General features: G+C 41.9%; 1 protein-coding gene across 1 annotated transcript in view; it reads right to left on the bottom strand.

The window, feature by feature from the left end:
- March3 (membrane-associated ring finger (C3HC4) 3, E3 ubiquitin protein ligase) overlaps positions 1 to 15,478 on the bottom strand; it is a 152,258-nt gene that overhangs the window by 26,688 nt on the left and 110,092 nt on the right. The window contains exon 3 of the mRNA XM_013015584.1: positions 12,060 to 12,264. Coding sequence (XP_012871038.1) covers positions 12,060 to 12,264 — 205 coding nt within the window. The remainder of the gene's footprint in view (positions 1 to 12,059; positions 12,265 to 15,478) is intronic.

The following is a 15,478-nucleotide window of genomic DNA, read 5'->3' as shown; positions in this document are numbered from 1 at the left end:
TCAGATATACAACAGACACATCTGTATACATGTATTTATTCTGTCAAGTGAATGACTTCTGGGATTTAACATTAAAATCATAAATGTTAAGCAGATGAGCTAATGTTAGAAAAGTATAGGAGCCATTTCTTATCCTATCTTGTAGGACTTTTCTCTCATCTCCACTAGGTATGTAATATACACAGCACGTAAGTGGAAGTAGGCAGACAGTGTAGAGGAACTACATGATTTTTCTACCATATAGTGACAATTTTCCCTTCATCTCTCAATTTCTGCTTTTACTGATTTTTCCCTGATTGAAGTATTTAGATGTCTATAAATTCTATTATACACCTTTCCTGCTGTGTCTACTAGCCAGCATTTCATATAAACTCTATTAGTCATTTCCCCTCAGAACCTAAAGAGATTTTGAACCCTACTACTTGTTCCAACTTCCTATTTTTAATAGCATTGCTGGAGGTGAAGTCATGACAGAATAGAGTTTACTTTTCTTTCTCTTAATCTGACTTTACTCTTCACAAACAGATCCTTTTACACGTTTATACATGACATATATAAGAATTAAACTTATTTTTTTCAAATTCCAAGCCAAACACTTAAAATCCTTTCCCCTTTCTTTTATGATATTCACACACATTACAATTCTCTGCTAACATACTCACTACAGTTCAAATATATCCTTCTGTCATTTCCTTGAATTATTTGTATAATTGTAATTTGTATAACTGTAATGAGGAGTTTTTTTTTTTTTTTTTTTACTGATATGGGGGCTTGAACTCAGGGCCTCTCACTTTTGCTTAGCTTTTTAAATTCAAGTCTGGCTCTCTATCATTTGAGCCACACCTCCCCTTCCAGCTTTTTGCTGGTTAAATAGCAGTAAGAGTCTCATGGATCTGTTTTCCCAGGGTGGATTCAAGCTTCTGTTCTCAGATCTCTGCCTCCTGAGTGGCTAGAATTAGAGGCCTGAGCCACTGGCACCAAGTAAGAAACAGTTTTTATCTCTTACAATCTCACACGGTCTCATCTCTTCAACAGTGCAGGAAGGCAATTGAGGCATAGGTGGAAATATATTTGCAGCAAAAAACAAAGAAGGAGAAGGATATTGGTGGATCATGCCTGTAATTTTATCTACTTAGGAGGCTGAGATCTGAAGATTGTGGTTTGAAGCCAGCTTGGGCACAAAAGGCTCTGTGTATTTCTTATGTCCAATTAACCATTCAAAAAGTGGAGCAGTGGCTCAAAATAGTAGAGCACTAGCCTTGAGCAAAAGAGCTCAGGGACAGCATGCAGGCCCTGAGTTCAAGCCCCATAACCAACAAAAAACAAAAACAAAAAAGCAAAGACCAAAGGCCAAGCCTGAAGACCAAAGATCTGATGGGGTCTTTTCTTACCTTGACCCAATTTGCTGCACCTGTCAATAGAACTGTAGCAACTAATGGAGACAGTTATACAAGCAATTCAAGGAAAAATGCCAATAATCTCAATGAGACCTTTTTTTTTTTTTTTTTTCTTTTCCTTTGGTAGGTCATAGGGCTTGAACTCTGGGCCTGGGCGCTGTCCCTTAGCTCTTCAGCTCAAGGCGAGCGCTCTACCACTTGAGCCACAGGGCCAATTCCAGTTTTCTGGTGGTTAATTGGAAATAAGAGTCTCATGGAGTTTCCTGCCCAGGCTGGCTTTGAACGTCGATCCTCAGATCTCAGCTTCCTGGGTAGCTAGGATTACAGGCATGAGCCACTGGTGCCTAATAAAATATACTTCACACATGTGTTCTGCCACAGTTTGAATCACTCGTGAGTGGAGGGACAAGGCTCTTAATACTTTTGCATTTACTAGACTTGCTAGTAACGTTCTCCTTTGAAAGAAACCTCAGAAGAAATTGGTGATATAAGGACTTAGTGAAATGAAGACTCAAATACACAAGAAGTAACTAGATGAGAAGAAAGACAAAAACTTATGTGAAGTTTCCTGGAATTAAGAGCAACATTTTGTGGCTTTTCTCAGGGTGGGTAGCCCAAAGTTTTGTTTCTCAGTTACCATAGAGTATGAAGAGACAGAGAAGAAAGGCCACTCTATTGTCATACTCAATCTGGAACATACTGGGATTAAAAATAATAGACTTTATAGCTAGATATTGGTGGCTTATGCCTGCAAGCCTAGCTACTCTGGCGGCTGAGATCTGAGGATCACAGTTCAAAGCCAGTCTGGGAAGGAAAGTCTGTGAGACTTTTTTTTTTTTTTGTCGGTCGTGGACCTGAACTCTGGGCCTGGGCGCTGTCCCTCAGCTCTTCAGCTCAAGGCGAGCGCTCTACCGCTTGAGCCACAGCGCCACTTCCGGCTTTTTCTGTTTATGTGGTGCTGAGGAATCGAACCCAGGGCCTCAGGCATGCAAGGCAAGCACTCTACCACTGAGCCACTTTCCCAGCCCATCTGTGAGACTTTTATCTCTAATTAACCACCAAAAAGCTGAAAGTGGTGCTGTGGCTCAAGTGGTAGAATGTCAATGAGGGCCAGAAACCTTAAATTGAAGCCCAGTACTAGCTCTGTCTCTGTTTCTCTCTTACACACAGGCACATAATAGTCTCTCTCCTATAAACAGATTTTACACTTTGTTTCGTAACAAAACAGAATGAAAAGTAGAGAGGTCCAGTATATCCCTACCCTACCTTCAGTATCAGTCACTATCAACAACCCCTACCAGAACGGCACAGGTGTTGTAATTGGTGAACCTACACTGATATGTCATCATTAACTTAAGGTCCACAGCTTACACTAGAGTTCAAGCTCAGTGTGTTACATTCTATAGCCTTTGACAGTGAATAATAATTTGTGTCCAACGTTATGCCATCATACCAAATTAGTTTCAGTACTCTAAAAACTGTCCCTACTCCATCTATTCATCTGTTCCTCATCCCTAACAAGTCTGGATTTAATAAACAAATTAAGTGCTAAGAGGAAACAAAAGCATTAATCATAATTGTATCACTCTACTCTCTGTTTTTTATCTTGCATTTTGCACTACTGGAAATTGAACCTGGGGCCTCACACATGCCAGATAGACACTCTACTTCTGAGTTACACACTCAGTCCTCAAAAGTCCTCTTTCTGAATTATATCTCAGCCTGTGGAAAGGCTAGTTCTTGGGAAAGAGGTCCTCAGCTCTGAGTGTGCGCACATGTGCATGTCAATAGGCAAAGGAAGAATCTGAGTGCTGTGGAATGAATGTATCTTGAAGTTCATAGTTTGAAATCCCAAGTCCCTTGTTATTCCTTTTTTCTTTTTTTTCTGCCCTTTTGGTTTATTCCCTTTTGTCACTGTTTTTGAATTCTGTACCCTTTGTCTTGTACATAAGTTTATCTGATTTGGGGAGGGGAAGGGGAATCAAGGAAATGGTGGAAAAAAGGGTGAACTAATTCAGCAGTATTACTCACTAGTCACTATGTTGGAGAACTTTACAACCTGGGGAAAAGGGAGTTGGGGTCAGTGGGAGAAAATGGAGGGGTGACACTTCAGAAACAAATGTGCTCATTACCTGACTTATGTAACCGTAACCTCTCTGTACATCACCTTCACAATAAAATTTAAATAAAAAAGAGTATTTGGAGCTGGAGTCTTTCAAAAGTGATTAGGTAACCAGGACAAAGTCCTCATGCTTGGGGTTAGTGCTCTTATTAAAAAAAAATAAAAAGAGAGAGGCCTGAGGCTGGGAATGTGGTTTAGTGGTAGAGTGCCTGCCTAGCATGCATGAAGCCCTGAGTTCAATTCCTCAGTACCACATGAACAGAAAGAGCTGGAAGTGACACTGTGGCTCAATGGTAGAGTGCTAGCGTTGAGCAAAAGAAGCTCAGGGACAGTGCCCACACCCTGAGTTCACAAGCCCCAGTACTGGGAAAGGAAAGAAAAGAAAAAAAAAAAGAACAAAAGAGAGACCCAAGACAGCTACCTGTCTCCTTCTGTCATGTGAGGATATGGGAAGAAGCTTGAAATCTGCAGCTTGGATGAACCTGACCATCATGGCACTGTGAGTTTCTCATAGTTTAAAAGCTGCTCTGGTTAGAATATTTTATTATTACAGCCCCATTAGACAAATAGACCAGGTATGGTTGGAACAATGTAGACTCTGGAGCCAGAGACCTAGATTCTTCTGCCTTCACTTATGTGGTCCTGAGACTAAGACTTTAGAAGAATTGCCAAATGCCTTTAAGTCACAGCTCACTAATTTATAAAATGAGATAATGTCTTGGTTATTGTGACCTTGGAATAAGATGAATATATAAAGTGCATCACATGCCATACTTTCCCTCTGTTTTCCCTCTGTTTAAGAAAAGCAAAACTGTAGTTTGGGGACCGAAGGAATGGCTCAAGAGGTAGAGTGTCTGCCTAGCAAGCATGAGGCCTTGAATTCAAACCCCACTACTACCAGAAAAGAAAAGAAAATTCATGGTCTCATGTCTTAAAGATAAAAATGGATGGATTGAAAGTAAATTAATTAAGGCCACCAGACTGGAGTCAAGATCAGAATGTGCTCTGGAAAATGAAGCTCTAAGTAGCAAACTGTGTGTAGCATGGCGTTTCTGTGACAGAAGGACTGCTGACTTCCCACTGCCTAACAGAAGATATTCTCTACCTCGTTCATTTATGGCTACACAAGTTACAATACTCATCTGTTGATAATAACAACCACCCACTAGTCGGCATTTAACCATAATCATGTACCATTCACAGTAGTTCCAGGCCTATTTCTTTAAAACTAGGTATTCCTCCTTGGGAGTTCAAAGTCAGTTGCTGACACTTCAAACTCAGGAGGCACACGGAGGGCTGGTGGCGAGCACACTGCATATTCTATATCTGTCTGCCTGGGAAATCTGCCCAGGCCTTCTGCAATTTATGTCCCCTTTTGATTCCACCCAGCACCTTGTACCTTGCATAAAGCAATTCCCACGAGTTAATTGTGGCTTGTTATTTCAGCAGGATTCAGGAGAATGACAATAACCAGCTGGAGTCATTCAGTGACATTTCACTGTCTTCGCTCAGACTCTCCTTTACAAAGCTCTCCTCCCAGTGGCACAGGGACACCTTCACCTCCACTACCCCAGCTCCTGTGGAATCTCTCCCATCCCTGGCAGCCAATGATTGCTGTGCTACTTGTTCTCTTACAATTGGACTTAGCCAAGAGTCCAGAATCTTTCAAGATGGTGTCTAATGCTTAGCTATGCTGTGTTTTTCTCCTATCCAAGAATACTTAAGGATGAATTAGTAAAGACAAAGACATTTTCTCTCTGTCACAGAGGCTGCTTTAGAATAGGTGTGTTGCTCACAAAATGCTAACAATTTTTAATTTGGGTGGGGGGGATACACACCCATTTAGGCTATTCTTCAGCCTCCTATTTCTTATGTGGTGCTGGGGAATCGAACCCAGGGCCTCAGGCATGCAAGGCAAGTGCTCTACCATTGAGCCACATTGCCAGCCCCCAGCCTCCTATTTCTTGAAACAGAGAACAACAAAAATAAAGTCATGCAGAACAATTCTTGGTGTTTCTGCCTGCTTGCAGAAAGTTGTCAGATGGGTTCACAAAAGGAATAGCTACTCATAGTGAAACAGATCCTCTCGAGAATGTGGGTTCTAGTACGAATTCCAAGCCAAGTTCACTGCAAGTATCAGTACAATTTAAATAACAGCATCTTCTTGTGTCATTCTCTTTAATGCAGGGAATTGGATTTTTCCCTCCAAATTAATCCTTTTCCAGCAGTGGATGGGTTGAAAGCACAGGCGCTGAGCAGTTAGCTCACTTCCATCTGGCATGGCCATGGGAACATTTCGGTTGGTTTGCTTTTTTAATGAAGTGATTTTTAATGAAGCAAGCTGTGAATTTAATAGATACCTTAAAACAGCTTCTTTGTAGCTAAGCTTTAAGTAACGAAGCAACTGCCAAATTAGCCAGCAAAGCTGAGGAAGACTCAAGGCTGAGCAACTTCAGGATCAGGATTGCTGGAGTTCAATCATCAGAAATGTCATCTCAACCATTGGCATGGATGTGGTCAGTAGTCCATGCGGAGCAGGTGGTTGGATGGAAGGTCAAGGAAATACTTGGTTGGCATCAAAGAATATTCAAATGCAAGGTAGAATAACCTTTGCCTGCTCACCACTGCCCATGCAGGTACAGCAGTGTCTCCTAGAGGTTCATTTCATTTGTGATTTTGTATCAGTCCTTTCAGCTTACTTGTAATGTCGGGACAGGACAGCAAGAAGATCAACTAGATTTAGTCTAGAACACCTTGAAAGAAAGATGTTAATAAGGAAATGCACAGAGAACTCTTAAGGATAGGAGCAATCTTTCAACCCCACAAATCAAAGGGCAGGTGATACAAGCAAGTGAAGAAAGTGGTGTGAGTGTGTGTGTGTGGTCAAAAAGCAATGTCAGGGGGACTTGTAAATGTGTATGCCACTGGAAATACAGCATTCAAACTCCTTAGTGTTAAAAAAAAGTACAAATCTAATAGAACTCAGCGATCACATACTATGACTTCAGATACCTCACTCACTGGTTGGAAGGACTGGATGCCTTCCTATGAGAAATAGAATGGTGACTTTTTTTTTTTTTCACCTGCGAATCTCTGCAAGTCAGTTGACGGTATGGTCTTCCTAATTACCCCGCTGCTGGAGGTGTTTGCTGATGAAAGTGAATGCTCTGACGCAAAATTCTAATGCTTTTTGCTTAAAAACCAAATAAGGCCAAGACACAGTAGACTAAGAGATCCATATGGTATGTGTCCAAGTCAAGTTTAGAGCTAAATGAATCTATCAAAGAGCAAGTGCTGAGGTACAAAGTGGTTTCTCTGTGTGTGGTTGGAGATTACACTGAATCTAAGGCACACTTTCAAATCCTTTTCCTTTAATGACTTAAAAGAAAAGGATTTATAGATTAAAAAGAAAGTTTGAAAAAAAATCTCTAATCCTCATCCTCCTAGTTTTACATCCTATTATTCCGGGTAACTGATATGTGTGAAAACACTTCTCAGTTTCAATTTAGCTAAACTTCTGCCTCACAGGGAACAGTTTTAAATTGTTCATACAATTCTTAGCAATCAGCTGTGTCTGGGTAAAGGGAATAGAAATACGAAAACCTAATCACTTCCTCTGTGAAAAATCACCATGTCTCTGATCAGAGAAGAGCAGGCCTTAGAAAGTTTTATTTTTCCCCATCACATTTCTACTACTTCCCGACGGTTTCATTTTAATCACAATGTTGTTGAGCTGATCTCTAACTTCATCATGAGCTCTGTGGGCAAGGGTGGACATGGCAGGTATATATGTGTCCTAGGGAAGTCTCGCCACTAGAAACTGATGTGTCAGGCTCTCTGCACAGACTGAGATGGACTTCTGTGGCACATTGGTCAACTGGAACGGCAATCATGGCAGAGACTGCAGTCCACATCCACACTCTGGGCAACCAATCCGAGTACTTTCATTAGCTTGCTGTATTTTACCCTTTGTTATAAAAGAATGGTATAAGAGTTCACCTTACAGAGAGAAATGAGGAAAAACTAAAAATGAGCAGGCAGGAGACCATAAAACCACCCAGCCAGTCATTCAGTGAATCCTTTTATGGTTACTGGATATCTATTTACTATGTGCTAGTGGGTCATTATTCTTGGGGGTAATCTATCTTACAAATTGCCTCTGGCCACATTTTCCATGCAGGCTTCATAAGAGAAGTGCTAGCTATGGAGATACGCAGTGCTTATGTGTTAGAACTGTTCTTTTTGCTCTGTTCATTGGAATGCTTCCTTTTTCAGCTTTGCATGATTGGTCACAGACCTTATGAGATTTACATCAGCTCCACGATGGCAGAAATTCATCTACATTTGACTAAACTAGATGACTGCAATGTAGTTCTCTTGGGTTGAAACTGGCTCTGGTTTTATTGGTTCACATTGCAGCAAGAAAATATTTAAGGTATAAAATCTGCAATGCATCCAGAAAATGAGTCTAAAAGACTAAGTCTGGGCATGTTGCTAGGTAGGTGAGACAGATAAAGGGGTAGATAGGTAAGCAGACAGATACAAATATGCACACCAGAAAATTAACGTATTGAGATACAAGTTACAGACAATATAATAAATCTATGTGAAGTATAGAATGATTTTTTTGGCAGTGCTAGAGACTGAAATTTTTAAAAAAAGCTAGGTAAACTTCTCTACTATTGAGCTACTTCTCCAGTCCTGTGTGTGTGTGTGTGTGTGTGTGTGTGTGTGTGTTTTGCTGGTACCAGGGTTTGAACTCAGGACCTCAGCTTGCTTGTTCATGGCTGGTGTTATATCTCTTCAGTTATAACTCCAGCCTGCTTTTATTGGTTATTTTGAAGATGACATCTCATGGCTTTTTCTGCCTGGGTTTGATCTCAGCCTTGTGAGTACCTGCAATTATAGCAGGTATCTGGCTAGAGTGTGTTTATTTTGTGTGTGTGTGTGTGTGTGTGTTTTTAACATAAGAACTTTTTGCTTTATAGAGGTGGAAAGATGTCATGCAAAGCAAAGCTTCTTGCTCACCTCCTTCTGAAGTGAAGTTTAGAAAAACTGAGCCAAGTGACACAGATGGCCACACAGATGGTCAGTGGCAAAGTGGGGAGGTGATTTCCAGTTAGGAGGTCCTAATAAAAATCGGTGCATTGCTTTGGCCACTATGAATAGTAGAAAATCACCCATGTGGTGGGGGCGGGGGAGGGGAGAAAGACTTCATACAGCAGTTTGTCTGCATGGATCAGCCCTGGGTTCTTGAATGGTTGAAAAGAACCCCGGACTGCTGGCTGCAGAGGGAGGGAAAGCACGCAGTGCTTTGGGAACAGGGAATGAAGGCGGATTGGAGAATTGTGTTCAAGGAAGGACTGACAGGGGTTACTGCAAAGTGCCAGACTGAGGTGTGGAAGTAATTCCTACCGACGCTCACATCTAGCTGCTGACGAATAAAATTTACAAATGACTTTTAAAACTGCTTCCTCCAGCAGCAAGGGCTGTTATTGTCACATCGATTTTAAAATTAAACGCTATGGAATTTTTCTGCTTTAATGAGAAGGCTGAGCCAACTAGTAAACAAAGTAATGATTAAAGCAATTAAAAGAGTAGAAATGAGAAATGAAGTAGCAAAGTTCCTCCTAATCCTTAACCCAAACAGGCAGATTTGGCTGATAGACCAAAAAAAAAAAAGATGCTTGTTTATCCTAAGGTAATATTCTTGAGGAGCACTTCTCACTATGAGTAAGCCTGTCCTTTGCTAAGAGGCGAAAAGTCAATTAGTAATGTCATTTGTTTAAAAATCTGCCCACACCTGGTTCTCATTTGTCCTCCAGCTGAGAAACCAAAGACAACTTTTTATTGCTTGTGGTCAAACAGCAAGTTCATTTTGCCCCAGGATGATCAAACAACCAGCCTCTCTCTGCCTGAGAAGAGTTGCCTTTCACTTTCAACTTGTTCAATCATCATTAACTCTGAAAATTGTCACATTCCATTTGTGCAATGAAAATTTCACCAGCGGTGACTGTTTGGGTGAAGTCTGTGTCAGCGAGGCCCTAAATCTTGTAGAGCACCTCACACATTCTCAAGGTCATTTGCCCTATTTCCTGGTTTAATGACAGTGGCCTGAGACTCTGGAGACAGGCTGTGACTGGACATCGGCAACTTTGAAGAAGCTTCTGTGTGTAGGTACGTGTTACCTTCTCTACAATCAGAAAGGTTTACCCAGTGATTTGACACATACATGATATTAGAAAAACCAAGGTGTGTGTACACATATATGCATGTGCACAGACATGAATAGTCCTCTCTTTTTTGTTATCTATTATGTGTATATACAAGGGATTTTTACCATGCCCAAATGAAAGTTTCTTTCTGGAAGATGGCAGTCAAGAAGACTATTGGGTAGAATCCATTCAAGGGCAGGATTTTCTCACTCTGGGAAGCCAGCTCCCTTAAGGGAAGCTGCAGTATCAAATTGGGGAGATTCCAAGATGTTTCTGGAAAGAAGTAGGCTCCTTTTAACTTTTGCCATTGAGCTTGGGAAATTATCTCGTTTGTTAGTTCATTAAATTTCCCCTTCTCCAGGGGCGTTATGAAATGTTAAATCTCAGGGAATCTGGCCCAGGGCCAGGCACTCCTGACAGGCACTCTACAAATACGAATTTTTAAAAGTAGATGTTGGTGGCAAGATGGCTAAATTAAGATCACTTGATGCAGAGTCTTAAGAAAAGTATAGAGTCTGTTGGGATAGGTCAAATAAATTTTGTGCCATTTGGCTCCTATTTGGAGTCCTGATCAAATCTTCAAGGTCAAAACCAAGAGAATGTGCATACAGAGTGCTCCAGAACTGTCAGTGCCTTGGCACCACACATTTAATTGGTCTCCAAGTAGGTTTTTTGATTTCTAGTTCCAGTTCTAACTGTAGGTGTCGCTGGGGTAGCTGCTAGAATATGGGTATAATTTACGAGTCTAGATTGCAGGCCCAATATCTTAGTCCTTTTCTTTTTCTTTTTTTTTTTGCCTTTTTAAAAAAATTAATTTTATTGTAGCAGTGACATACAGAGGAGTTACAGTTACATATGTCTTAGTCCCTTCCTAATAGCTCTACCCCACAATATGTTAAAAATATTTGTTTATTTTTATAAATATCCAGTTTTTAATTGACTAGTAGAATTTGACAGTAGAAGTAACAGAAGAGTCTGATATTTCCCCACTTCCCAATTCTTTTGATTAATACCACAGTAGCTCTTGGGTCTAAATATGAATTTTGTGTCTCTGGAAACACAAAAAATGTCCTGCCATATGTGTGTGTGTGTGTGTGTGTGTGTGTGTGTGTGTGTGTGTATGTATGTCCTATGATTTTAATGACTGGGTAGACAGATGGCCTTTTCAAAAAGTATATGATTTTATTATTATTAAGGTGTTATACAAAGGGTTACTGACAGACTGCCTTTTAAGAAAAGAAATTCCATCCGGGTACCAGTGGCTCATGCTTATAATCCTAGCTACTCAGGAGGTTGAGATCTAAGGATCGAAGTTCAAAGCCAGCCTGAGCAGGAAAGTCCATGAGATTCTTATCTCTAGTTAACCACCAGAAAGCCATAAGTGACACCATGGCTCAAAGTGGTAGAGTGCTATCCTTGAGAGAAAAAGCTCAGGGACAGTGCCTAGGCCCTGAGTTCAAGACCTATAATCTACAAAAAAATAAAATAAAGAAAAATAATGAAAAGAGATTATTGCCACTTGCCAGTAGCTCACACCTTTAATCCTAGCTACTTAGGAGGCTGAGATCTGAGGACCATGCTTTGAAGCCAGCCTCAGCAGGAAACTCTGTAAGACTCTTCTCTCCAATTAACCACCCAAAAACCAGAAGTGGAGCTGTGGCTCAAGTAATACATTGCTAGCCATGAGCAAAAACACTCAGGGATATCACCCAGGTCCTTAGTTCAAGTCCCAGGAGTGGAAACACACACACACACACACACACACACACACACATTCTTGAAAAAGGAATTTGAATTTAGAGTTAGCTGGAAAAAGGCTGTGAATAATTTCCCAGGAAAGGTAGTTTTTATTCGAACACTTCTTCATGTGCCCTGAATTATTGTTTTATATCAAGTAATTTAAAAGGTAGGTCACTTACCCATGCTTACAGAACCCAAGAAGTCTAGGTCAAAACTCCATTGTACTATGCAGCTATATTTTCTACTGGAAAACCTTTTAGGAAATGCAATCTATTCAAGTTGGACAAATGGTGTGCAGAGAGACCATACCTTCAAATTTCCTTTTTACCTTCAGCTTGTTTCTTTTATTTTCTTGTCTCCCCCTTTATGGAGGTGAGATACCCTCTGTCGCTTGGTGATCTCTCTCTCTCTCTCTCTCTCTCTCTCTCTCTCTCTGTTTTACATACACTCATGCACACTATATCAAGTTATTACCATGCCTCAGTGACATTGTGCAGGGTTGCAGGGTATGGGTAACCCAGACATAAAAGCAGACATCATTTGCTCATTACAGCTAAGTTTGCAGGACATGCCCCACTTACTGACCTCCACTAACGGCCTGGGTTTGCGCTCGACTGCAAACCTGAAGTGGCAGAGTTCACAGTAGCTGGTGTTTGAGGATGACAGCCAGTGCTCCAGGCAGCTCCGATGAATTGTCCCCAAGGTCCCAGTACATTCACATGGAGAAAGCAAGTCCTCTTGGCTGCTGCCCTCATGGCAAATCCTGCACATTGGCCGGTCATTGAAGGGGCTGCAAGAGAAGGAGGGGCATCTGCTTGTCACTGGGCTGTGACCCACTACCATGTGGAAGGCCTCTGTGTCCTTTGGGCCCTCCCCAAGGCTAGCTTTTCGGAATAGATATTCGCTTTAACTTAAGGCCCTTTAGATGCTCACACTGGACTTTGGCCACGAGACTGGTGACCCTTGATAAATCAGGGCGCTTGGGCCATCGACTTTACCTATCTAAAGAACTAAGGACTAGCCAGATGTGGCTCAGGGCCAAAAGATAAATGAAAACAAGCAATTTTGGGGGGCTGGGAAGGTGGCTCAGTGGTAGAGCGCTTGCCTTGCATGCCTGAGGCCCTGGGTTCAATTCCTCAGCACCATATAAGCAAAAAGAAAAAAGCCGGAAGTGGCGCTGTGGCTCAAGTGGTAGAGCGCTAGCCTTGAGCTGAAGAGCTGAGGGACAGCGCCCAGGCCCAGAGTTCAGGCCCCATGACCGGACCCCAAAAAAAAAAGAAAAAAGACAATAAGCAATTTTTTGTACTGGTCTTGTGACCTGAACTCTGGTCCAGAGCTCTGTTGCTGGGCTGTTATGCTCAAGGCTAGCACTCTACCACTTGAGCCACAGCTCCACTTTGGCTTTTTTTTGTGGTTACCTAGAGATAGGAGTCTCAGAGATGTTCCTGCCTGAACTGTCTTGAACTGTGATCTTCAGATGTCAGCCTCCTGAGTAGCTAGGATTATAGGCATGAGTCACCAGCACCTGGCTTGCAATGCATTGATTTTTCACCTTGAACATAAATAAGACTTAAGTAAAAGTGCCAATAAAAAATAGAATTAGATCCTTATTATTAAGAACAGAAGTTCTACCTTTCCATCAGTGGCTCATGCCTGTAATCCTAGCTACTCAGGAGGCTGAGATCTGAAGATCACAGTTCAAAGACAATCCAGGCAGGAAAATCTGTGTGTCTCTTATCTCCAATGAACCACAAAAAAGCCAAACTGGAGCTGTGGCTCAAGTGGTAAAGTGCTAGCCTTGAGCGCAAAGAGGCTCAGGGACAGCACTCAGGCCCTAGGACTAGCAAAAGAAAAAAAAAAGGACACAACTTCTTTTGAAAGGACACCAATTGTAGTTTCTAGACAAAATGTATCTCTTGAACAAGGCTAGGGCACTTGTGTACCGAAAGGTTCTTTTCATTTCTCCTTTCAATACTGTGGAGAATAAGAGCAAGAAATTGAACCTAGCAACCAACCCTGGAGCCACCACACAGAACTGCAAACTGAGTCAGGCGCAAAGCTGGGACTTTGAGCCTTTGGAAGTGCTTTCTGGGATGCTAAAGTGACTATACTGAAAGTCAAAAGTGAATATGTACCACTCCAGTCTTACTTCATTTAGGGTTCTGATTTTGAAAAAAAAAACAAACCAATTCCTGTACATTTCATAAAGGCAAATAGTATAACTAACTGTTTCCAGTGCAGGCCCTCCCACCCACTGCCTGACTCACATCCCAGCTCTGAGACTTATCTGCCAGCTAACTTTGGGTAAGCAACTTCACCTCCCTGCACCTTCAGTCTCTTAATCTCTAAAATGAGTACAAAGAATGATGCCTTCCCCATTGTGACTGTGAGGATGAGTAAAGATAGTTCAGATCAGAAGTTTAGAATAGGGATCTTCACATAGCAAATGCCTTGTTAATGTTAGCTAGTGTCACTTGTGGAAAGACTCAGATCAGGGAAGGTCAAATAACAGGACCCTCACCACACAACGTCCATGGTCCATGGAAGGATCCAACTGACATAGAAGCTCTACCTCTCAATGACTACTGGGTCCTTTAGAAGACTATCCTCCTCTTGACTGACATCTTTCTATGTTGCTTGTATTATCCTTTGCTGAACATTAGAGTGTGTGTGTGTGTGCGTGTGTGTGTGTGCGCGTGTGTGCGCGCACACGTGCTGGTCCTCAGGTATGAACTCAGGGCCTACACACTTTCCTTGAGCTTCTTTTGCTCAAGGCTAGCGCTCTACCACTTGAGTCACAGCTCCACTTCTGGCTTTCCTGCCAGTTTATTGGACATAAGTCTCACAGTTTTTCCTGCTAGGGCTGGCTTTGAACTATGATCCTCAGATCTCAGCCTCCTGAGAAGCTAGGAATATAGACACGAGCCACTGGTGCTCAGCAGAACGTTAAAGTATGATCACGACCATCCTAAGATCCGCTTCCTCACACATCTACTCTCTTTTCTCCTCATATCCCTGAAAGATTACAATGACTTAGGTTCTTGACCCATCACTTTCTTTAACACTATCTCTGATCCACATGGAAACACTGCTGTTTCCCAGATGCCAGCTAGAATGTTCCTCAGATCAAGTGAAGGTTAGAATGGAATCAATATAAAGGATTTCCCTCCCACTTGTCCCCAAAGACCCACTCATGCTCAAGGCAGGGAAAGAAATGTGACAGAGTTGACTTTTTTCCTCTGGGCCTTCTTCATTTGCTTTGAGCCAAACATACATATGAGAAAATCTGCAACATTGTGTTGCACATTACTAAGTAGTAAGACAGCCAGTAAAAAATGCCCAATAGACAGACAGAGACAGACATTGAATCACAGGTCTTGGTCAGTTCAACCCAGCCTGGACTCCCTGATCACCCAAGGTGACTGATGGCTGCTAGGGTACTCAGTGCACACAAGTCATCCAATCTCATACTGATGCTCACCACCTCACTGTGTTCCAAGTCCTAACTGTGAGAAGTGCTCTAGAAGTGAGAAATATATATTTTACATATTTTCTCTTTTTCTTTTGTGGAATCCACATGGATATTAAATAGCAGGCATGTAGACATTATTTACAGTGTGTCTGGCTAGGATTCCATGTCTAAAGGCCATCATAGACATCTGATGCTGCCAGTAGGCTTGCTACAGGCACCTGTGGGGAACCTGCAGGCTTATGTCTGCACAAGAGCAACTAACTGACCACTCACACTTAGGTAAGTGGTCAAAGTGTCCTCTTTTCAGGACCAGTAGTTTCAGCACTGACACTTAGAGCAAGTCTGGTAGTGATACAAATGTTAAAGTCATAGGTCAAGAGTCCTATTTACTACTCCTGAAAGAAAGCTGGAGAAGCCAAGGAACAACTATTAGCTTGGCAGCCTACAGCTCCCAGGCTACTACTGGGCCACAGAGATGTAAGAGATGACTCCCAGGAACCAAGTGGTCTTTAAGCCATGCAGAGCTTTCATT

Source organism: Dipodomys ordii, unplaced genomic scaffold, assembly GCF_000151885.1.
Source record: "Dipodomys ordii isolate 6190 unplaced genomic scaffold, Dord_2.0 Scaffold27, whole genome shotgun sequence".
In the NCBI taxonomy this organism is placed as follows: Eukaryota; Metazoa; Chordata; class Mammalia; order Rodentia; family Heteromyidae; genus Dipodomys; species Dipodomys ordii.
This window is presented reverse-complemented; position numbering and strand designations above follow the sequence as displayed.